The following is a 24331-nucleotide window of genomic DNA, read 5'->3' on the forward strand; positions in this document are numbered from 1 at the left end:
TTTCTCTTCCATAAATCTGTTTCACCCAAAGTCATACTCCTCCCTCCGCTCTTAAAAATGGGAGTGCATTGTAGCAAAGTTTCAGTCCGTTAATTTTACAGTGCCAATGAAGTTGTTTTGAAGGCCTTTTGTGTTGTGTGAAATGTTTACACAACCGCTTCAATGGTTAACACATAAAACAAGTTGGCTTAAATCAGCAGGGAATGTTTGGTTGTTATACCCCTCACCTGTCACAGACTTTATTATAACTTTATCACCCTCTTAACATTTAATATTATTACACTTCCTTACACTCTCTACACTCACTTTTTGGTCAGATTTTTAAAAAATGTTGTGAAAGTCTGTTATACTTACCAAGGCTGCATTTATTTTAATTATTTATTGATATATTTATTATATATTAAATGTATTATATACTGTAGTAGTATATAATATAGAGTAGTTGTGTAAATATTTAGGGACTGACAGTACACTGGCTTTCAAAAGTTTGGGCTTGTAAGATTTTTTTGTGTTTTTTACGTAAATCTCTTATGCTCACCGAGGCTGCATTTATTTGATCAAAAATACAGTAATATTGTGAAATATTATTACAATTTAAAATAACTATTTCTATTTTAATATATTTAAAATTTACTATATTCCTGTGATGGCAAAGCTGAATTTTCAGCAGTCATTACTCCAGTCTTCAGTGTCGCATGATCCTTCAGAAATCATTCGGATATGCTGAATTGGCTCTTAAGAAACATTTCTTATTATTATCAATGTTGAAAACAGTTGTGCTGCTTAATATTTTTATGGAGATCATTATATATTTTTTCGTTTGTTTGATGAATAAAACATTTCAAAAGAACAGCATTTATTAACATTTTTTTTTTAAATTAATAATACATTTTGTTCTTTTTTTCTACATTTATTTAGTTTTCTCAGTTTTTTTCCTCCTTTATTGAATTTTTTAACACATCCAAAACTTGGAGAAGAAAGTCTGGCAGCTGTAACCTTAGAGCGGAGCCCCATGTGTTGATGTGTTGTACCGGGAGGTGATATGACCCAAGGGTGTGCCGTGAGGCCTAAGACAGAACCTGACTTGATGAGTCCAGCAGCGCAGAGCACCCCTCCCTTTTGCCGTCTCTCTCTCTCTCATTCTCTAGATCCCTCCATCCTGAGTTCTCAGGTACCTGCAGACAGCAGTGGAGGGCTTTTTTTTTAAGCTTGCTGGATCATCCCAGGCTTAGTCAGGCCAGCCGCAGTGTGGCGTGCCCGTGCACATTTAAAAAAAAGTTAGCCTGTCTGTTTCTGCCACCCCTCTTCTCTATCTATCCCTCCATCTTTCCCTTACCCCCCCTTCTCTCTCTTTCTATCTCCTATCTGTCTTTTTTTTTTTTGCTCTCGCTGTCTCTCTCTCTTTTGTCCTCACTTCACCTGTGCAGGGTTTTTTTTTTCTCTGCCATGCAGCAGCAGACGGATGAGTCAGACTGGCACTGCTACCTTCATCTCTCACTTTCCTCCTCTGTCTTCCCATCAAGTCCTCCGCAGAAGTGCAAGAAAGACTGCAGCATCAGGAGACACTAAACTCCCCCATTACAGCTGGTTTTGTAGAAAAGAGAGCAGCTTCTAGGAAAGCATGTCCAATTACAGTGAACAGGAGCAGGAAATGATATGAAGAGGCCCTGAATATGGACAAATATGGTTAATTATGGCTGTTTCTGAAGCTTAAAGGGATAGTACACCCAAAAATGAAAAATCATTTACTCACCCTCATGTCATTCCAAACCTGAGTGACTTACTTTCTTCTGTGAAGCACAAAAGAAGATATTTTGAGCTATGTCTCAGTGTTTATTTTCTTCCATATACAATGGAAGTTGATGATCACCAAAACGAATAATTGGTTACCAGCATTCTTCAAAATATCATCTTTCGTGTTCTGCAGAAGAAAGAAAGTCATACAGGTTTGAAACCAGTATGAGGGCACGTAAATGATGACAGGATTTTCATTTTTGGATTAACTATTTCTTTAATAGTGAATGTTCATCTGCTTTGTGTGTGTGTGTGTGTGTTTGTGTGACGGCTCATCCAGACTGTGGAAGCAGACACAGTCTGTGCTGACTGCTGATGAGTGTTTACTGAGAGAGTGGGAACAGCAACAACACGTGCTTGTCAGAGTGAGAGAGAAAAGTGTCTTCTCTCTGTGGCAGTTTGTCACTCTCGTGTCGGCGCATGCATGGCCACACGGCCACACTGGGTTTCATTATCCTCCTGGGTGACACAGTGTGGAAGGGTGAAGTCAGTAAAATGTCAGGGTCTGTTCACCACCTTACTCCTTTCCTGGCCATCCACAGCAGGGTATTCATAAACAGCTATTTGCTAGTAGGTTGCAGGTGGTGTTAGCAGGAGGGACATTGTCATTCTGGTGTTTGAATAAACAAAATTTGTAGACTGTATTGTGCAGTTTGATTTATGAATATTTTAACCTGTTTTCTCGGAAGAAAAATACTGTAAAAATATTTCGAAGTAAACTAACATTGTTGGCACCGATAGCCTCGTGGGCAGCACACCGATGTACAGCACCATTGCGCTTCGGGCGTCCCGAGTTCGAGTCCTGGCTCGTGGACCTTTCCCGATCCCGTCCCCCTCTCTTTCTCCCACTTTCACTTCCTGTCTAGCTACTATCCTATCATAATAAAGGAAAAAATGCCAAAAATAAGTCTTTAAAAATAAAAAAGTAAACTTGTCTATCATTGATGACCTCAAAGTTTTATTTCATTAATTTTTTTTTATTGTCATTCATTTTTTATTTTATTTTATTATATTATTGTTTTTGTTATTTTAATTTATATTGTCGTTAATTTTTAATTTAGTTTTTTTTTTTTTTAGTTATATTTTTAATAATAAAATAAATATATAATTTTTTCATTTTTATTTGTTATTTATGTAATTTTTTTTTGATTATTCTTATTAATGTATTATTTTTTTATTTATTGTATTTTATTTTGATTATTCTTATTAATTTTTAATATTTTTTATTTTATTTTATTATTTGATTTGATTTTAGACTAGACTCAGTTGAAAAGATTTTCTGATATATTGAGAGTGGCCATCTTTTATATTTCTTTGAGTGACTGTCACTACAGTTGCAGTCATTATTAATGGTCATCGCAAGAGGTGCTTGACTTCGGTATTCTTTCATACAAATGCTGTTTGACCCATTCTTGCAAGCTGTCGAATGAACAGGCCAAATCGAGAGTCACACCTGTTGGTAAATATGGTTGTCAATCCTAAACGCTGACTGTGTGAATGCAGTCTTTCTCTCTCAATCTCAAAAATTGCTGCAACTGTCCCTAACCAGATGTATAAAAGCAAGAAAATGAGACAGACAAGAAAGAACATTCGGTCAGGAGACAAAGGAAAGGAGAGACGATCAGTACCATCCCGCTCCCTCTACCGTGTCTTCCTCGTGATCTCTGAGCAAGCTGCCACCAAGTGTTACATAACTCTCTCTCTCTCTCTCGCTCTCTCTCACTCACACTCTCAGTCTCTATGCCAGCCACTCTCCCCCCACCCTCTGTCTTTTTCACACGTTCAGTTTCTCTCCCACTGGGAAACAGATTTTCAAGGCAGCCGTCTGCTCTCTACCTTCAGCACTTGCCGTCTCACCCTCTGCCTCCCCGAGGTTTCGCTACACTTCTGGCATAATTACAGCAATTACTACAGTTTATACTAGTTATGTAAAAGTTCTCCCATGTGATTGTGTGTTTTTATCCAACACAGTTGGGAGGAAAATACTCAAAAGTGTGAAGATAATCAAAACGGACAGGGAATGTGAAGTACTCTCCACTTCACACAGTCCGCTATGAATCTTTGCATTAGGTTGTCAAAAAAAATGGCTTTTTTTATTAAAAAATATATATAATTTAAGGAGTGTTATGGGTTCAGTACAGGTTGAGCTATATTTTATTTTTTTTATTTAAGATTATTATTTTCTGTGGTCATTTTCTGCTTCCTAGGATTTCCTCAGGTTTTTTTAACAAGTGAAATTAGGGTTGTAATGCTTGTAATTATTAATTTTCTAAGATGATCTCAATAGCATATCAAATCATTCTTTAGATTTTTTAAATATTATTGAAAGATGTCTCTTATGCTCACCAAGACTAAATTTATTTGATCTAAAACACAGTAAAACAGTAATATTGTTAAATATTATTACAATTAAAATTAAATTATATACAATTATATAAAATATATTATAAAACCTAATTTATTCCTGTGATGGCAAAGCTGAATTTTCAATTTTTTCAGTCTTAAATTAAATGTCCTTGAAAACAGTATTTTAGTGGAAACCATCCTGTGTTTTTTCTGTATTCTTTGAATAGAAAGTTCAAAACAACAGCATTTATTTAAAATACAAATGTATGTTTTTTTTTCATCATAAATATCTTTACTGTCACTTTTGATCAACTGCATGCATCCTAGCTTAATAAAAGAATAAATTACTTATTAAAAATCTTACTGATGCCAAACTTTTTTTTAACTGTACTGTGTATATTTTTTTTATCAGACACCATATATAGGCAGCTGCAAATTCTTTTTTTAAATGTGCAAAACATAGTTTCAAACCATTTTTCAATTATATGTTAAGTTATAGAATGATGCCTTTCTGTATGAGGTGTCTTGAATATTTGAAAACATTTTCATGACTGAATAATTAAAACACCTAATACACTCCATATTTTAAGGATGACCCAACTGCCTTCCTCTCTGGTTTCCTCAGGGTAACTCACTGAGGAAAAGTCTCCTTACACACTACTTTGGCAACCAGCGGCCCCACGTCAAAGCCCTGGAGTACAGCAGCGGGAACAGTTCTTCCTCTGGAGGTACGGTTCACAAGTGACCGTCAGCAGAAGCACTGTTGGCTCACCATTAACATCCTCTCACCCAACTTCTGCTCCTCTCATGCCTGACTCACCAGTGTTCTGTGTGTGTACATATGTGTATAGGTGGTTCTCCAGGACAGGACTCTGATAAGCCAGGCACTAGTATAACAGACATCCAATGTGCGCTGGACAACGTGGGGGTGTCCGAGCTCGTCATCGACCTCATCGTCAGCACTAAGAACGACCGTATCTTTGAGGAGAGCATTTTACTGGGCATTGCACTCCTGAGAGGAGGAAATACACAGATTCAGGTATAAACAGGACACACATTCACAACAGATCATCTACAAGATTCAGGCGATGTCATTTCCGGCCATGTCTCCCTGCAGAACTCTTTCTACAATCAGCTGCACAAGCAGAAGAAGTCTGAGAAGTTCTTCAAGGTCTTCTATGATCGAATGGAGCTGGCGCAGAAAGCGATCCGCTCCAGTGTGTCAGTCAACATGTTTGAGCTCAGCTGCAGGAAGAGAGAGGAGGAGGGCGAGGGCTCTGGAATCAGACATAAAAAAGGTATACATCCGCTTTCTCGCAGGTTCTTTCAGTCTAAACATGAGAAAAAGGATATACAACAGCATGGAATGGTGAATGTTATGAAAACTGTAAAGAAATGTTGGGTCATATTTCACCCTAAAATCAAAAGAACAATATAAACAATAATATTTTAAGGAAATCAAGACTGCCATTTATTTATTTATTTGATAGACTAATATGAGAAAAATCTTATTATTGTTATGTAAAATATATTATATATTATTTAAATTGTAAAATACAAGTAAACACCATGGTAGTGTTTGTGAATTTATGCTGATTTAGTAAAATACATTTTTGAATAATTTCAATTTTTCTTTTTTATTTATTACATTTTTTGCCTTTCAGTAATCAGAATACACAACAAATAATGAGATAAATAACAAATAATTTTTTGGCTTTCAGTAATGAGAATACAAAACACCCCCCCACCCCCAGAGATGTTTCTCCAGATATTTAGAAGTTCACCTTCATACTAAAATAATAGCTACAAATTTGCCACAGATAACGGCTTAAACCTGATTTTTTTGTGTTTGAAGGTTGATGAATGATCTGAATGATATTGAGAATGATTGAGAAGTTACCATGGAATCATGTTTGTTATTATCTGAACTGGAGATATAATAATAATAAATCTGGCAACTACATTGTGGACTGTGTTAAGATGTTGCATTTACACATCATGTTCTTTCTGGACTACAAGTGAAATAAATGGAAAATAAAATGATGCTATTTTGACTGACTCTGGTGCTTTGTTTGTTGGTGAAATGTATCTCCAACAAAGGAAGGCCCCAAAAGACCACAAACCAGGTGTGATGTCTTAAAGCCTAAAAATAAACTTTTAGAAATCACTCTTTCAGTCTCTCGCTGAAAATAGAGACGTGTCCTAATTGCAATGTTCTGCATTATCATGCTTAAATTCTAAAAATACGACCTAGATTCTCTAATGAAATGCTGTGTCTGAACTTGAAGTATGTCACTGATCTCCTGAATAGACCATTTATCACAAACAAGTGTGCCTTAATGCATAGCTATTCATGTGAGTGCAATTCTGGCTTGAGGCAGCGTAAATGAAGGAACAATCAGGCATATGAATAGTATCTGTCCCTATTTCAACTGCTGTGTCATGTGAGGGGTCGCTGGCACTTTATCAAAGGCCTGCTGTTAAGCAGTGCATTTTTAAGCAGTGTTTTTTTTTTAACATTTCTCATTGAGAGAGAAAGGATTTCAAATTCGCTTCATGTCAAGCAGTGCAGTGCACAAGACCTGATCATTTGAAAAAGAGAATTTTGAATAATTTGCTGCAAATGTTCATAAATATTAGTTTACATCTCATACAGAAGTACTACAATTACTAAAACTAAAACTGGAAAACAAATTACATTAAAGCTAAATAAAAAGATATAAAACTGCTATAAAAGATATGAAATTACATAATAAAATTACTAAAACTAAAATTAAAATGAAAACTGACAATATAAAAGCTCATTCAAAATGTTAATAAAATACTATAATAGTATGTAAATAATACTAAAATAACACTGATCCTGTAAGAACTATAAATAACAGTTTCATAATCTCAGGTTCATTCTCTCTTGTCTTATGAAGTTCGAGACTCCTTGCACCTCAGAGAAGACATTCGGGGTCAGCTTAAAGATGCCTCCTCTGTCACCTCCAAAGCCTACAGCACCTTTCGCCTGGAAGTGTACCCCGAGATGGAGTCGATGGGATCGGGAGGGGACGGGATGGAGGAGGTGGTGGAGGAGACCCAGATGAGCCAGGCCATCATCATCATGAAACCCATCCTACGCTTCCTTCAGCTGCTCTGTGAGAATCATAACAGGGACTTGCAGGTGATGCAACTCATTTTTACTGGTCCAGTTTTGTTCAGCTGTGGTTTGTTTTGGCTATGAGTCATTTTAGCGTATTACTTGTATTAAACACTGCAATTTGAAATGGTACGTAGTGTGCTTAGAAGTGAAATCCAGTGACGCTGCCTTCACAGTGTCAGAAAACCAGAGGGCTTTAAATAAGTGTTTTTCCATTGTGAGAAGAAAAAGCACCTTGATGTTTGAAAAGTAAAAATCTCAAGTCAATCAAAATCTCAAGGGACCCCCAACCTAGTATGGACGAGTCTGTCTGAATAGAGATACCAATTACTGCCACTCAGGACTTGTTACTCCAAATCTTTCTGTTCTCTTGTATACAGAATTTTCTGCGAGATCAGAACAACAAAACCAATTATAACCTGGTGTGCGAGACGCTGCAGTTTCTCGACTGTATCTGTGGCAGTACAACGGGAGGGCTGGGGCTGCTGGGGCTCTACATTAATGAGAGGAATGTGGACCTGGTCAAACAGACACTAGAGACCATCACAGAGTACTGCCAGGGTCCTTGCCACGAAAACCAGGTATTGAAATGTTATCCTCTCTGGAAAATGGGAACAAATCTTTTTCCACATGGAAAAATGAATCCAAGGGTAACACTTTACAGTAACAGTACATGAATAATCATGTACTAATACCTGAATTATGTATTACTTTAATATGAGGTAATGATGAGTTAAGGCATGTACTAATCAAGAACTAACCTTAAAGGGGTCATATGATGCGATTTCAATTTTTCCTTTCTCTTTGGAGTGTTACAAGCTCTTGGTGCATAAAGAAGATCTGTAAAGTTGCAAAAACTAAAGTCTCAAATCCAAAGAGATATTGTTTATAAAAGTTGAGAGTCAGCCACACCTACCTAAAACGGCTCGTTCTAACACGCCCCCACATACCTACGTCGCTCTGTGGGAAGATTTGCATAACGCCACCCAAATGTTCACGCAAAGAAAGAAGGCGTAACTTTTATTCTCACTGTAGTATTGTTGCCGCTGCCGCCATGTCCTGTATATTTAGATTTAGATTTGGTATGATATCTGAACTAATTTTTAGCTTTATTAATGGTTATGCAAAAATCAGTCTTTTTTTGTATTTCCTCCTCCACAGACATGCATAGCCAGGCATGAGTCAAACGGCATTGACATTATCATCGCTCTCATTGTGAACCCAATTGATCCGCTGGGGAAGAACCGACTTGACCTTGTGCTCGAGCTGAAGGTACTTGTTTGCTGCAGTCACTTGCGTAGTTTGAATAAGAAAGCAACTGATGTATAATATAATTTTACAGATAACAAAATGTTCTGAAGCGTTTCAGATTTTTGATTTGGCATGTAAAAGCATCTGCACATTTATCTCCAGGAGGAAAATATGTGAATATTCTTTACTTCACAGTAATTTTATAAAAAAAACAACAAAACAAAACAAATAAAATCTCTTTTCTTTACAATGAAAAATTAGAACAATGCATCTAAACTTCTTCTGGCCATCATGGAGAGTCGTCATGACAGCGAGAATGCAGATAAGATCCTGTACAAGATGAGACCCAATGAACTGGTGAGCTAATCAGTAGTTGTGCTATTTATTAGCACTGTTCCTCAACTAACTGTTGTGTAGCTAATGAATATAGTTTAGATCATCTGTTATCAGTCGTAACATACCCTGTTCTTTGCCATAATTAAAGTAAAGTGATGTTCTGGTGTCATATCTATAGGTTGACGTGATCAAGGAGGCTTACGTTCAAGGAGATGAGAGTGAGATTGATAACGAGACATCAGATCAGATCAGACCTAAAGATGTTGGGCACAACATCTACATCCTGGCCCATCAGGTAAGTTTTAAATATTCACTGGGAAACACTGTGCGCTACACTAGTGATTCCCAACTAGGTCTGTTTTTTTTTTTTTTTTGGAAAGGACCTTTAATAAAATTAACAATATATGTATGATATTTCAAAATCTGGTGTAATGTAATTTTTAATTAAAATAAATATCTAATATAATATGAGATTAAATCTATAAAATATGAATAGAGATTATGTATCATCATGGTTAATCACATGATTTTTTTCCCCATTTCTTTTTACAGTACACATGAAATCAAAATTGACTATATTTGTTTTGTTAGTGCACACTGCTATTTTTGTGGTGAACAATTAATCCGTGCAAGTCAATACACAAAAAAAATTGTTTGCCTTCATAATCTTTAATCCAAATCTGAAAATGCACCTCTCCTCTGAAATGACAGACCTTCTCTGATGACGTCAGTTTGACGGCTTGGGCTTGAGCATAACATCCCTCTATAAACACTCTATAAGCATAAACACGCCCCTCCAACTGTCAGTGTTGTTCTGAATGAAACGCCTACTTTACTACATCCAGTCAGTTCACAGTAGAAAAAAACAAGCCACGCCCTCTATTTTTCTCATTCAATATTCCGTTTCTCTCTGAAGGACGTCACAATACGGAAGTAAAGTCGGTCGCAACTTCCGGTTCACGCGGACTTTAAGGAAAGACAACAAAATAATGTCTGAAATTTGAGCAGGTTTTATGAATTAATAATGATAATAATAACATTTTATTGAAATAATATTAATTCAATTTATTTAAAAAACTGTAAAATCCTTCTGAAGGAAGAGTTAAGGTCTCTTGTGAGGAAATCCTCAAGCCAGCTGTGCATTTCTCAGTTCAGTCTTCACTTTCACTTCCACACGCTTTCTTGACAGGCTCAGCCATCTGCTAGACAGTTTATTTCTGTCTAACTGGCTGCTTTCATAATGACATAACTTCAGGTGTTCGTCTATCAGTGTTTTTCCAAACACTCTCACACAGATGACTGAAAGAAAGAACTAAGTGCGAGTGTGCGGAGTTCTCTCACTGTTAGCTTTGCTGGAATAATATATCTCATGGCAAACTCTTGCCATAGTTTTCGTTGAGATTTTTGTTCAAAATTCAGGACTTTTACTTATTTTATATGGACACTGGTTTGAGAAACATTGGCCTATGGCTAGATGGTCTTTAGTTGGACCATCTGCACAATATTTGTCAGTCTCAGTTTCCTGTGTAGTTTCACACTTGTAGAAAACAAGCAGGGCCTGAGGACATAAGAGACATACAGAGAGAGAAAGAGAGGGAGTCAAAGGAATAAGTCCTTATCTTCTCGTCTTGCTGACAGTGAGAGAGAAATAAACAGGAATTAATGTAAGAAAAGCTTAAGCATTGATTGAACAGTTATTATTAATTACTGACATTTATTTGTATTTAATGGTGTTTGTCACTATTACAATTGTTCATACTTAGAATTTGCTGTTTTCCGGTAAGCAACCACCCAGAATACTCTAGAAACTTCATGGCAACATGATAAAATGATATGAAAACCAGGGATGTAACAATGCACCCCGAGCCGGTTGAAAATCAATAAAAACATGTGACAATTGGGGGTGGGGGTTTGTACAGTATGAATGTATCTCTGAGGGGAACTGACTGTCTTTAGACAGTTTAGACTGTATTTTCTTTTCATCTTGTCTCTGTATAATGTGTAGTGTTTAAGCGCAGCTCTGCTTTGTTTACTGCGGTAATCAAGGAAACCCTATATTGCTGCTCTTCCATAAACATGATTTGGGATTTGTTTTAAAATTTCAATTTAGTTTTGTCATTTGACATATTTCAATCATATTTCAATTTAACAAAGAACTGTGCATAATTTTGTCTGAGAAATAATTAAAGAGCACCTTTTCATTTATAATTAGTCTTATATCTCATTTCTTTAAAAAGAATTGTGAGAAAATCGTATTGTGAAATCGGTATCGTAAATCACATTGCATCATGAGTTAAGTGAATCATTACATCTCTAATTACATAGGAAATTCCCGAATTGATTTTGGATGATTTGAAAATTACATAAAATTATATATTAAAAAGTTAATTCAACCTGATTTTAGTAGTTCACCCAAGTATTTAGCTTGTTTCATCTAACATGTGAGCTTCCATTTAGAGAGAAAGCTCCATAAACATTCTTTGATTGTCCTGTAGAAATGTGGGTGAATTTACTTTGGCCCTCAGAACGTCAAACTCAATGATGATACTGTAAGCGGTTTTCACAAAGAACATTCCCTCGTCCTTTTTTTCCATTGTGGTTTTAATTTTTTTGTTTTGTTTGCTCAGCACTGTTGACATGGTTGCTTTAGACTGTGTTAGCTCCAGTGCTAAAAAACAACTGCCAAAAACAAGATCCTCCTGTGTTTACTTGGTACATGACAAAGTAAATTACATTTTTTTTGGTGTCAGTTTAGCTTTTTATTGCGTGCCTTGCTCTTTTCCAGCTCTTAAAAACAGATTCCTGATGTTAGCTTTGATCTGAAATGAAAAGGACACTGTGAACATTTTTGGAGCAAACTTGGCTTAGACGTCAATAAGGAGAAAAAATTATTTCACCACCTTTGTGTCTCAAGTGGTGCACATCTTTTGTGTTATTTCAGCCTGTGAGTAAACAAGCATGTAAATCCCTCGCTCCCGTTCACCACTTTAAGGCCATTATGCGATGAAGGGACACTGAGGGTGTGGAATGATTACTTGTTTGCCTCAAGGATGTGTCTTTTTTGGAGGTTACAGAGTATCCGCCTCCCTTTCAGACTTGTTGTTTAACCCTTGTGCGGTCTTCGGTCATTTCTGACTGGAGAATTTTACATTTTGCATTTTTAAAAATCGTAGTTTCACCAGAATGGTAAGAAACTTGGTGACTTTTATGGCACTTGGTATGTGAACACACAAAAAAAATGAGGGCATGATTCGAAAAAGCTAAGTGGTCGTAAAAAAAATAGTTACACTCATGGTCTTTGGTCAAAAATGACCGACCATAGGAAATGAATGGGAAATGGGAAAAAAATCGAAAATACAGTAAATGTTTGTGTGTACAATCTACAAATCCCCCACAATGCAGAAAAAAATTGCACAGCAATGAAGGGGTGAAACTCTAAAACATCTAGAGTGCAAAATACTCACAGACACACACATACAGAATTATATATACTCAAATTAATTGGTATGGCTATAACCATATAGCCAAAATGAGTCAGAAGACTGAAATAAAACAACTAGGGAATTCACAAGCCTCTCTATAGAGTCCTATACAGGAATTTAGTGGTTACACCATGAAATTACAGGTTTTTCTTTTTTTGCTCTCACCAGGAGGTGCTATTCTTCCTTCAAAAATTAGATTTTAAAGGCCTAGTCTCTATTTTAATCTGAAATACTGCATTCATTGAAAAATAATTGTAAAAAATGTGAAAAAAAAAAAATTGTACTATTTTCAATGGGAAAAAATGATCATAATTATTGCATAAATATTAATTAGTACCATGAAATTCTCTCAAAATACAGAAGAAAAACGAAAAAATATTATTGAACAAAAATATATTAGATTGATTTTACTGAAGAAAAAAAAAGTTACATTTCAGGTGTCCGGTCACTTTTGACCGCGAAGACCATGAATGTGACTCCCAAATGAGGAGTGCACAAGGTTAATAGAAAAGTAACTAGTTTGATTCAATTGACTAAGCATCCTTCTTTATGTATAAATTGCCTTATTTTTAAGGAGATGGTTCTTTACTTAAACGAATAGCTTGGATCTTGCAGAGCATCATTGATCGTTCGTTGCCCTTTGATCCCGTCATCTGTTGGAAATGATTTTCAGTGCGCTGTTTTTGATTAGGTTGTCTCTGGATGCTGTTGTCTCACTAATGCATCTTAGCCACATCGCTGCGGGTATTCAGTCATTGAGATAAACATCAGAGTTCCTCTGCGTGGGCAGCTCTTAAAATGTTTTGATTTTGAAGTAATCAAATTGATCAGTCCTGACCTCTTATGAATTGACTCATCCAGGGGTTGCATTGGCATTATGAAAGTGCTAAATTGCTAATGTGATTTGTGTTAGCCGAGTCACCAATGTGTCACTAATAGATTAATGGCTGTTCCTGCAACTTCAAACACTTTAATGTCTCAGTGGTTGAATTTTAGCAATATTTATTCAGCTTTTTCTTTTTATTATATGAAGCTAACGTTAAAACTTTTTAATGCCTCTGTTTATTTTTGCTACCTTTCAACTGTATAGATGTGTTTGTTTTAGTGTTGTACCATTGTCCCAGAGCCATACTTTAATAGCCAATATTAAACTATGAAAATCCATTATAAAGTTTAGTTATTGCATGTTAGAAGCTATTATGATCTTAAAAAATATGATAAACCATTTCATTATTTATTTTGTTAAAATAATTAATATCTATTTTTGTCTTATACAGTATTTGTATTTTATATCTATATATTTTTACACAAATTATGACTGTCCCCCAGTTGCAGCATCATTTCCACCACAACAAACAATTCTGCTTTTTATTAGATAATAACATTTTATCAAAAGTTAATGTACTTGTTTACCAAGTAGACAACAGTGTCAGTGAAGAGCATGCATGAGATGAAGCGCAATATATGAAGAAAATCAAGAAAAAAAAAGTTGTTTTTAATAGTGCATAATTTCCAGTTATGTTATCATTTTTTAGTCTTGCATTTTTAGACAGACATTTAAAAAAAAATGTATCTTAATTTTTTTTATTCAGTTGTAATTAAGTTTTTTTTTTTTTATCTGTCTAAATGTAATTTTTATAACATCTCATTTAGTTGGGTAGTGACAGTATTTAAAGGGGTAGTTTTTTTTTCTTTTTTAATTTGTCTGTCAGGTATCTTTCCACTATTCCTGTCAGTCTTGCTGTTATTTAATCGTGTATTTAGCATACATACAATGCTAGCTATGAAATTAGACTTGGCAAAACAAAAAAATAAGCCATTTTATTCCAGAAATGTAATTTCCACCTTCGTCATTTCCATCACACAGTGTTATTAAATGCAATGCATAATTTGAGATGAGATGAAGATGAAAGTTTGGAGCAAATGTTCATGGTTTTGAGCAAAAATTTGCTCAAGACTTTTCCTATAATGCATGCATGTCAGCTGATGGACATTATTAGTAGACAAATCAACTATTGAGAGTTTAATACCCTTATATTGAGCTGCTGTTTCTGAATCTGTTGAATCTGTCATGTTGACTGAAGTGTTTTTGATAATCAGTTGGCACGCCACAGAAAAAATCTTCAGCAGAGTTTGAAACCTGGCCCAGACCCTACCATAGAAGGAGAGGCAGCGCTTCTATACTATGCCAACCACACCGCTCAGATAGAGGTATGAGAGTTTGAGAGTTCATGAAGATATCCATCTTATCTAATTTAATTTGCATTAATTATCACTTGCACCTTTTTTGGCTTTTCTATAGTTTTAATGACACATTTGAAGTCTCGTTTACTTATCACTGCTTTTATCAGACAGTTTAAGTAAAAATATATCAGTTAAACACGATTGATCACTGATCTTCCCTTTTTTTTTTTTTAATTCAGATCGTCCGCCATGACCGCAAAATGGAGCAGATCGTGTTTCCTGTGCCCAACATCTGCGAGTACTTAACAGAAGAATCAAAAGTGCGCGTGTTCACCACAACAGAGCGAGACGACCAGGGCAGCAAGGTCAACGACTTCTTCCAGCAGTTTGATGACCTCTACAATGAGATGAGGTGGCAGAAGAAAATAAGAAGTGGGTTGTTTTGCTTTGTGCAAAAAACAATGTAACAATTTATCACTAGTTCGAGTCTGTGTCAGAGTCATTATGCTGATGTATTGGTGTGTGTTTGCAGATAATGCACCACTTTTCTGGGTGTCAAAACATATATCTCTATGGGGGAGTATCTCCTTTAACATGGCTGTGCTAATCAACTTGGCTGTCGCTCTTTTCTACCCATTTGGAGATGATGGAGATGAAGGTATGGCTGTGATTTTTGATATATAAAAAGTTGCATAATTATGTCCTTATGATTTCTGTGATGCGGAAAATGCAGACGGAATCACGGAATCCAGTCATAATGGAATCTACTTTACAACATGAAATGTCACAAAATGTAGCAAAATTTAGATGAATAAAAAGTAGGGATATATGGTTAATCAAATTGTGATATGGACTAGTGTCTGTGAATATTAAACCGTAAAAAAATGTTTATATTAAATTTAAATTAGATTAAATCTGAAGTCTCTTGCTGCAAATGCACGCAGAAACTCAAAGCTCTTCATTACAAACTGACGAAGATTGGTTTAACTTGAACAAATTGTGACAATAGAAATATATTGTACTGTAGAATGTACTTTTCAAAGTAATAGCAATTAAAATAAAAGTTTTTAAATTATTATTTTTACAAGAATATCACAATTTTTGATCCATGTGTAAATTTGAACTCTTATACCTCTGTTGTGCAGCACTTTATTTGCCAAAAAATGAAAGGAATTTCATTAAATTAGATTTTAAAGGAATAATTAAATCATTAAAATGTTATTCTTTCATTTGATTATCACAGTTTTTGATAATGAATTTGTATTAAATCATAAAACACAGAATCAAGAAAAATTAAGACAACACAAAATATCTTTAAAAAAAGAAAACACATTTCATAGGGCATTATTATTTTAAAAATTCTAATTATTAAATTGTTAACGATTTATGAATTCAGTTCATTAGACATCCTTTTTGATTAAGATTTTAAAATGTAATTAAACCTTTAAAACAGAATTCAGAATAATTTAAACTGAAAACACAGAATTTGGGAAAAAATAAAACTGATTTCATAGGGTCATACATAATAACATTTAAAGGGGTAGTTCACCCCAGAATTTTTCATGCAGTTCTTTGTTCTCTCCCTCAGGTGTCTTGCCACCGTTCTTGTCCATCTTGCTTTGGGTGGCAGTGGTCGTGAGCACCTTCACGTTGTTTGTTCTTCCCCAGCGTGGAGGTATCCTGGCGTTCTTGGTCACCGTCATCTTCCGTTCTATTTACACGCTGGGCTTAGGACCCTCACTGCTGCTTCTGGAAGCCGCCAACGTAAGGCTAATTCATTATCAACCATTCACGCTTCATTTAGCTCGTCAGCACTCTGCGTCCGTGAATTGATTAAATGTCAAAGTGTATTTTGCATGTATAAACCAACCAAACTCCTATTAGAAAAGACCAGCCACTAACACCTCATGTTCACTGATTAATCACTAATACCGATTAACTAGGAGAAGCTGCTCGATATCTGGCTAAATATGAAAGATGGCAGAAGAGGAACTAGTGTTGCCATTTTGCATCAATGTCAGTTACGATGACAGAAGCGGCTGATGTGCTTGATGTGCGTTCAGATAAAAAATGAGAGCGATTTCATGCCTCTCTCCCAGCCAACTGGAGCTTCAGCCATCAAACTGCTGACACTTCCCTCTGTTGTGTCAGTCTGTTTGTGTCTGCTCAAGCTGGCGTCTCGTCAGCCATTATGGCACCACATGAAGAACCAACAGAGACATGTGCTGAAACAGATTCTAGGAGTCTGGGATCTGTTATACTACACGCCACTCGCCACGTCTTCTAGTGGTCACCACAAACTGTGTTTATTCTCGCTGCAAGTGAACTCGTATGTATTTTCTTTCAACTTGCTGCTGGTTTTGAGGATGAGGGCATGTCACACAACTGGCCATGTTGGTGTCTGCTTAATCTGGCTAGCTTCTACCAAGACGCACTTACTTTGTGTTACTTTACTATGTCAGCCAAGAAGAATATGGAAACATTTTCGCTTTCTTTTAAAAGTTATTTATTTATAACCCTATTTATTTTCCCAACTATGTATGCTTTATATGGATAGGTGCACTTTATTATTTGCAGCTATCATGCTTTTGTTTTTTGTTTTTTTGCTATATGACTGAAAAGTATTAAAGCCCATTTCATCATTGATTAAAAAAAAAGAAGTCGTCAGAATTGCAAGTTGTGAACTCTGAATTCTGGGGGGAAAAGTCTGAATTGTGAAATATAAACTTGTAATTGCAAGAAAAAGTGTCAGAATTGTAAAATAAAAAGTTGCAATTACCTTTACAAAAAAGGCCTAAAGGGCTTCCATAGAAAAGTGTTTGAATTGAAGGCTGTTGAATCTTTTAATGTGATTGTAAGGATGCTAATGCTATAGCATTATCTTCTGATGTCTTTTCACAGCTGCTGAATAAAATCGTGTTCCTGGTTAGTTTTGTGGGGAACCAGGGCACGTTCACACGAGGGTACAAAGCCGTTATCATGGACGTCTTCTTCCTTCTGCATGTCAGTTACGTCATCGTTTGCATGCTGGGTCTGTTCGTACATGAGTTCTTCTACAGTATCCTGGTACGACTTCACACTTTTTGCATTATAATTAATTTTCTGTAGTAAAAGTTAATGATTTAATTCAGGGGTTAAATTGAATGTTTCTTTTGCTTGCCAAGGGTGCATTTGTTTGATCAGAAATATACTAAATTGAGAAATATTGTAAAATAGTCTAATGTAAAATAACTGTTCTATTTTAATATATTTTAAAACATAATGTATTCCTGTGTTGTGAATCTAAATGTTTAGCTTCCATTACTTCAATCTTCAGTGTGACATGATGTTATGCTGATTTAGCGCTCAAGAAACATTTTCTTGTTGTTATTAATGTTGAAAGTTCTGCTTAATATTTTTGTGGAAAGTGATACTTTTTTTCAGGATTCTGAATAGAATCGATTTTTCTGAATATATTTTGAATAGAAAGTTCAAAAAACAGCATTTATTTAAAATAATTTTTTTTGTATCAATGTAAAAGCCTTTACTGTCATTTTAGATCAATTTAATGCAAATTTAATCATTTCTTTTTGGCTTTATAACAATGACAATGTAAATAATTTAATTTCAGAAACAACATGTCTTTATAAGATCCTCCTCTTTCTCTCTTTTATTCCCTCTAGTTGTTTGATCTTGTGCGAAGAGAGGAAACGCTCCTAAACGTGATGAGGAGCGTGACGAAGAACGGCCGCTCCATCTTCCTCACAGCTGTTCTGGCTATCATCCTGGTCTACCTCTTCTCCATTGTGGGCTTCCTCTTCTTTAAAGATGACTTCCTCATGCAAGTCGACCGCCTCCCTGCTTTAAGTAAGCATTGAGTGTACATGATGTCCCCGTCATGCTCTTTGCTGTGGTGGCCTCCTATCTCGCCAGCCGTACATTGCATAGAACTTGTGGTTTTGGTCTTTCGTTTCATATTTCCCAAATGTTCTGCATGGATGAAATCATTATCATGTGCTAATGTGCAACCCTCCGTATCGTATGTGTAAACAACTTAGTATGAATAGAAATGTCTCTTTTAGAGAGATTATCACATCATGTATTCAGATGATGTGATGTATTCAGTATGTACTCGGTGTATCTGTGCATTCATGCATGCACATGTTAACGTTTGAAGGTGAATATTTGTGTTTGTGTATATGTGTTTATATGAACACACATGGCCATGTAACTGTGTTGAGGACCTGCTAGCACATGGCACCTGTTGCATAACCCAGCAGTGGCCACACTCCATTATGTAATCACTTCCTCTGTACACTGTAGCACTGTACAAGCACTGGGGACAGAAAGGGCACATGCATACACGCGTGCACTGGAATACAACACACATGATTATTGAATTAATCATTTCAGTTGTGGAAATACAAAACCTTTGTCTTGGTAGATGAGCTTCAATTGTCTTGCTGATTGCTGTTGAAATAGTTTTTCCCTAAATATGACAAATAAACTAAATCAAATCAGACTTTTTAAATTGTTAAGCACATGCTATGAATATATTTTCATGTTTTTACAAAAAAAAAAACTATATTTAACAAGTGAATATTTGTTTGGTTTGTCTTTCAGAGAAGATGAATGTGAAGGAGTCTATGAGCTGCCAGAGTGAGACCTGTTCTAACTCCCCTTTTAGTTCTAACCACGGTAAGTCACCATTTTTACAGTGGCCCCAAAAATTTCTGGACATTTAGGCCACACACAAAATGTATAAATGTCCTTGAAATAGACACGAAAATGTTACACCAAGTGGCATTTTTTGAAGAAATATAACACACTTTATAGCACACTTTTCAAGCAAAACACAAAAAGAATCTTGTAAAAGCTTTTTAATTAAATGTACAATAATAATGTTTAAAATAAAAATGTATTTGGACACTCAATGGTTGGTTGGTTTGATATATTTTTTGTTTAATGTGCTTTTTTAAAAGTGTTTAGGTGTTACTTTTTAGGGCCACAGTTTACCATATTGATCCATAAAGCACACCATGAAATGGTTTGAGAAGCATGATGTCTGCAGTGTGATTTCCATACAGCTGTGCTTGAGTATCATTAGGCTGTAAAATCTTGGACTTTAATTGGGTGATTTGAGTGTCACATTGAGAAGGATATCAAGAATATTTTAGCCTTTACTGTGTAGCGCTGCAGTTTCTCTTTTAATTTCACCTCTGTCTCACCCTTCAGCTGAATGTTCTTGCATAATCTGCAGTAGTGGTGGCATGTCGTCTGAATTGTGTGTGCGTGTGTATTTATGGTTTTCCTAAGTGTTTGTTTGTAAAGGGCTGGTCCTGTGTATCTGTTCTAGAGGTTAAGGTGCTGAGATGACCCGTGAATGTGTGTGTGTGTGTGAGAGAGAGATGACTCATGTGCTTCTTTGTTCTGCTTTGCCCTGTGAGTCTTTAAAGATCACCTGTGCTTCTAGATATCAACACGTGCACTCTCTTTCTCTCTCACACTCACCCTCTTTTTTTCTTTTGACCTCTGTGGCCTTTCTCTGTGTCCCTCACTTATTCCTTACTTACTTTTCCACAAGCTCATTCCTTCAGTCTTCCTGTCTTTCTTACTTTGTGACTTTTCTTAGTCTGTTTGTATACAGTATATATATATATATATATATGTGTGTGTGTGTGTGTGTGTGTGTGTGTGTGTGTGTGTGTGTATATGTGTATGTGTATATATATACTTTTAAGCCTTGTATACTAATTATATATACAGTGGAGTCCACTAATAAAAATCTCTCTAATTTGCATTTGATAGAAATATAGGGATGGAATGATTGATGAATTGATTGATTTATCAAATCTTAATGTGTGCTTATATTTATGAATAAAATGTAAATTCTAAATGTATAGTGTTAAATCTGAATAGACAATTATAAATTGAAATATTTGAATATTTAGTTTGAATAGGTAGTTATACATTTGAATAGATATAAATCTAAATAAATGTGTACATAATTATTTACAAAAAAAAGTAAAAATTCTAAATATATAATATGAGAATAGATAATTATACAACTAAAAATATAGAAAATAAGTAAATATACTGAATGTGTAGTTATAGTCCTGAATAGACTATATATCTAAATATGTAAATAAATATGTAAAATTGCTGAATATAAAGTAAGAATTATAATTATGAAGTTACAATTATAAATTTAAATACATGTTTAAATACAGAAATAAATCCTGAATATATAAGTATAATTCTGAATAGATAGTTATACATCTCATATAAATAAATATTCAAGTAAAGTAAAAATCTTTAAAGTATAATTATAAATTATGAATAGATAATTATATATCTAAATATATAGAAAATATGTATAGTTTTAGTTCTGAAAAGATTATGTATCTAAATATGTAAATAAATAAATATATGTAAAAATGTTGACTATATGGTTATAATTCTGAATATATAATTAAGACATCAACATATATAAATAAATAAATATGAACATTTTGAATATATATAGTTAAAATTCTGAATAGATATTTATACATCTAAATCTATAAGTAAAAATCCTGAATATAAAGTTATAAATCTGAATATAAACGTTTGAAACTGTTATTTTATCAAGTGTCTGTATATTTGTGTGTGTGTGTTCATCTCGGTGAAAGAAGAGGATGAAGATGGTACAGAGCGTGTGTGTGACACCCTTCTGATGTGCATCATTACGGTTCTGAACCACGGGCTGAGGAACGGAGGAGGAATCGCAGATGTTCTGCGCAAGCTCTCCAAAGAGGTGAACGGAATATCATCAACGCAGCACACTCAGACATGAGATACGCCAATGAATCCTTTCCAGCGTCACTAATACTGTCAGTATAATCCATGTTTAAAGCTGTGGAATCTGCACGCATCTGTACATCATGCTTTTACGGACCCCTGCATTCGGTTATACTCTCTCTGAGCATCTGTCTATATGCTTTGAAGTGTTGCAAAATCAGTCACACCAGCTTCAAAGAGCCTATTTTAGGGATGATTGAAAACTGCGGATCAATAAAAGATAAAAACCTTTTTTTTTTTGAGTACTTTAGTTTTTTTTTTGTTGAAAAATTGCTTTTAGAGATTAAATAAAGTATTTATTGTTTCAGTATATATATCTTCATTCATAACCCTCTTACTGTTACTCCTCAGGAGCCCATGTTCCCAGCACGTGTCGTATATGACCTCTTGTTCTTCTTCATTGTCATCATCATTGTGTTGAACCTCATCTTTGGTGTGATCATTGACACCTTCGCTGACCTGAGGAGTGAGAAACAGAGAAAGGAAGAAATTCTGAAGACCACCTGCTTCATTTGTGGTATGTCTCGTTTAAAGGGAACATATTTTAAGAAACAGGATTGGTTAACAGAGGTTAGCCAGTCATAACCGTAATCCTTGCCGTAAAACACAAAGATATGTAGCAGAATGTATAAGCTGCTCTTTTCCGTGTAAATCAAAACGAGTAGCGTTGTCTGTGGTCATTGAAAACCTCAAAATATTCATTATATTTTTATCTTTTTACTGAATCAATGAATGTTTCAATCCTACATTAGTATAAATGATTCTTTAGCAAATTGTTGTGAATCAAAGTATTTTTAAAAATCATTATCCTGTTGACTGGGATATGAATTTGAAAAGCCAAATTGGACAAAAAGTGTGGGAATTCTGGAATAAGTTGAGTGCTATAATGGAGCGTAAGATTTCAGTCTCTTCCACATGCAGAAGTTACTTTAAAGTTACAGTAGCAAAAAATCTTATTCATAAGGGTTATAGTGAGGGCAGCAAATTCTCCAATAAAACTAAATTGTTTTTTATGCACAAAATAAAATTCTACAAAAGTGTAGAATATAGCCCATTTAAAACACCACTTTTCAATAGCTGCACAGCAGCAAACATCTTTGGACGGCTTGGAACAAGCTAGTGGGGCGTCTCTAAGCAGATGTCATGCCCTGTCACATTCTGTTACTCTGACTGCCTTTGAATTTGTATATGAGGTCTGTGACAGGGCTTTTATTTGATGGATTCAACTACGATCATGCTGACATTTACTCCACTAAAGAGGCCATAAAGACTATGTTAGAGAATAACAGATGTGGGAGAAAGTTTGGTCCCACTTTATATTAAGTGGCCTTAACTACTATGTACTTACATTTAAATTTGCCAGAAACCGAACAGTATTTATATCATTTTTTACCTCTAATACACCACCATGTCCAACTGTCTTTGGGCGCGTGCATGGCTTCCGGTGCGTGAGGAGTGTACGCGCTCTGGAGTAGTTTACGTTAATGGGTGTGCTGATATCCAGCCGAAGAGCAATCAACCATAACTTCAGGCGAGCAGGCTCAGAAGTTGGGAATACGTGCAAAGTCACCACTCCCGAATTAGTTCGCGCGAGAGAACGTAATCTTTTAGTTTTAAGTCGGTTTGAACAATCCGGATAAGCTTGCAATACAATAAGAACATTGTACTTATTTTTTTATGTAAGTACATAGTAGTTAAGGCCACTTAATATAAAGTGGGACCGAAAGTTTTATAGTGACTATAAACAGTGGAATACCATGAATAAAACAAATGACTTTGATAGACAGTGTGGGCTCTTTCTTTGAAGAACCTTTCATTTTTATTATCTGCTCATCTTCAGGCCTTGAGAGAGACAAGTTTGATAACAAGACTGTGTCGTTTGAGGAGCACATCAAGTCAGAGCACAGCATGTGGCACTATTTGTACTTCCTGGTGTTGGTGAAGGTGAAGGACCCCACCGAGTACACGGGCCCCGAGAGCTACGTGGCCCAAATGATTAAGGTTAGTTCATCACCACATTTGGTGCCAGGATACAGTGACCTCTAAAATGTATTTGGACACTTTCTGATTGTCATGTTCATGTAGTTAATGTGATATGTGTTTACTCTGATGGAACACCTGTGTGAACCTGATTTCAGACATCAACTATCATTTTTTTCTCAGAATTCAGAACTCTGAAAAAAAGTCAGAATTGTGAGATATAAACTCAGAATTGCAAGATATAAACTCAAAACTGCAATTATGAGATTAATTTGCGATTTATAGCAGTCCAAATTAAGATATAAACTGCAATTGCGAGAAAAAGTCATAATTGTGAGATGTAAATTTAGAATGTAAATTCAGTTTAAACTCAGGAAAAAAGGTCAGATTTGCGAGATGTAAACTTTTATAACTTGTGATTGTGAGATATAAATTTGTAATTTTTGAAACAATGTCAGAATTGTGAGATAAAATTACCTTTTATGTTTTTTATTCTGTGGGGGAAACAAGCTTTCATACAGAACATAAATGAAAAAAGTCTAACAAAAATGTAGTTATAAGAAAAACATAATTTGCATTACATCATTTTCTTATGTAATACAGTGAAATTCAGACATTTCAAATGTCCAAATAGTTTTTTGGAGTCCACTGTATGTCAATCAGTATGTCAAACACTAAATGGTAAGCATGAAATAATTTTGCTTTGAATATAATATAACTGGATTCTTGTTTGCATTGTCATTTTTGACATTGTTAGCAGTGACAAACCAAGGACTCACTAGGAAAGTGTACTGTGTGTGTGTGTGTGTGTGTGTATGTATTTATATCTCTGACTCTGAGCAGACCGTCTTCAGTGGGCACCAGCAAAAGGAGACAGTGAACTTCCTTAAAATAAGAGAAAGACTAGCTTGATGGAGTTCCTAAAGTTTCTCTCTCTCTGTGTGTGTGTGTGTGTGTGTGTGTGTGTGTGTGTGTGTGTGTGTGTGTGTGTGTG

General features: G+C 35.3%; 1 protein-coding gene across 3 annotated transcripts in view; it reads left to right on the top strand.

Moving 5' to 3' along the window:
• Positions 1-24331, top strand: part of LOC107672258 (inositol 1,4,5-trisphosphate receptor type 2-like) — a 93232-nt gene that overhangs the window by 61883 nt on the left and 7018 nt on the right. For 2 of the 3 annotated variants that reach the window (XM_016465371.1, XM_016465373.1), the window contains 18 exons: positions 4766-4868; positions 4992-5179; positions 5258-5438; positions 7065-7309; positions 7666-7866; positions 8447-8557; positions 8798-8893; positions 9051-9167; positions 14455-14565; positions 14778-14970; positions 15071-15196; positions 16127-16302; positions 17440-17604; positions 18201-18384; positions 19141-19215; positions 21189-21313; positions 21709-21874; positions 23198-23358. In XM_016465371.1, coding sequence (XP_016320857.1) covers positions 4766-4868; positions 4992-5179; positions 5258-5438; positions 7065-7309; positions 7666-7866; positions 8447-8557; positions 8798-8893; positions 9051-9167; positions 14455-14565; positions 14778-14970; positions 15071-15196; positions 16127-16302; positions 17440-17604; positions 18201-18384; positions 19141-19215; positions 21189-21313; positions 21709-21874; positions 23198-23358 — 2724 coding nt within the window. The remainder of the gene's footprint in view (positions 1-4765; positions 4869-4991; positions 5180-5257; positions 5439-7064; positions 7310-7665; positions 7867-8446; positions 8558-8797; positions 8894-9050; positions 9168-14454; positions 14566-14777; positions 14971-15070; positions 15197-16126; positions 16303-17439; positions 17605-18200; positions 18385-19140; positions 19216-21188; positions 21314-21708; positions 21875-23197; positions 23359-24331) is intronic. The other variant, XM_016465372.1, reaches the window with a different exon arrangement.

This window comes from Sinocyclocheilus anshuiensis, unplaced genomic scaffold, assembly GCF_001515605.1.
Source record: "Sinocyclocheilus anshuiensis isolate Anshui unplaced genomic scaffold, SAMN03320099.WGS_v1.1 scaffold997, whole genome shotgun sequence".
Taxonomy (NCBI): Eukaryota; Metazoa; Chordata; class Actinopteri; order Cypriniformes; family Cyprinidae; genus Sinocyclocheilus; species Sinocyclocheilus anshuiensis.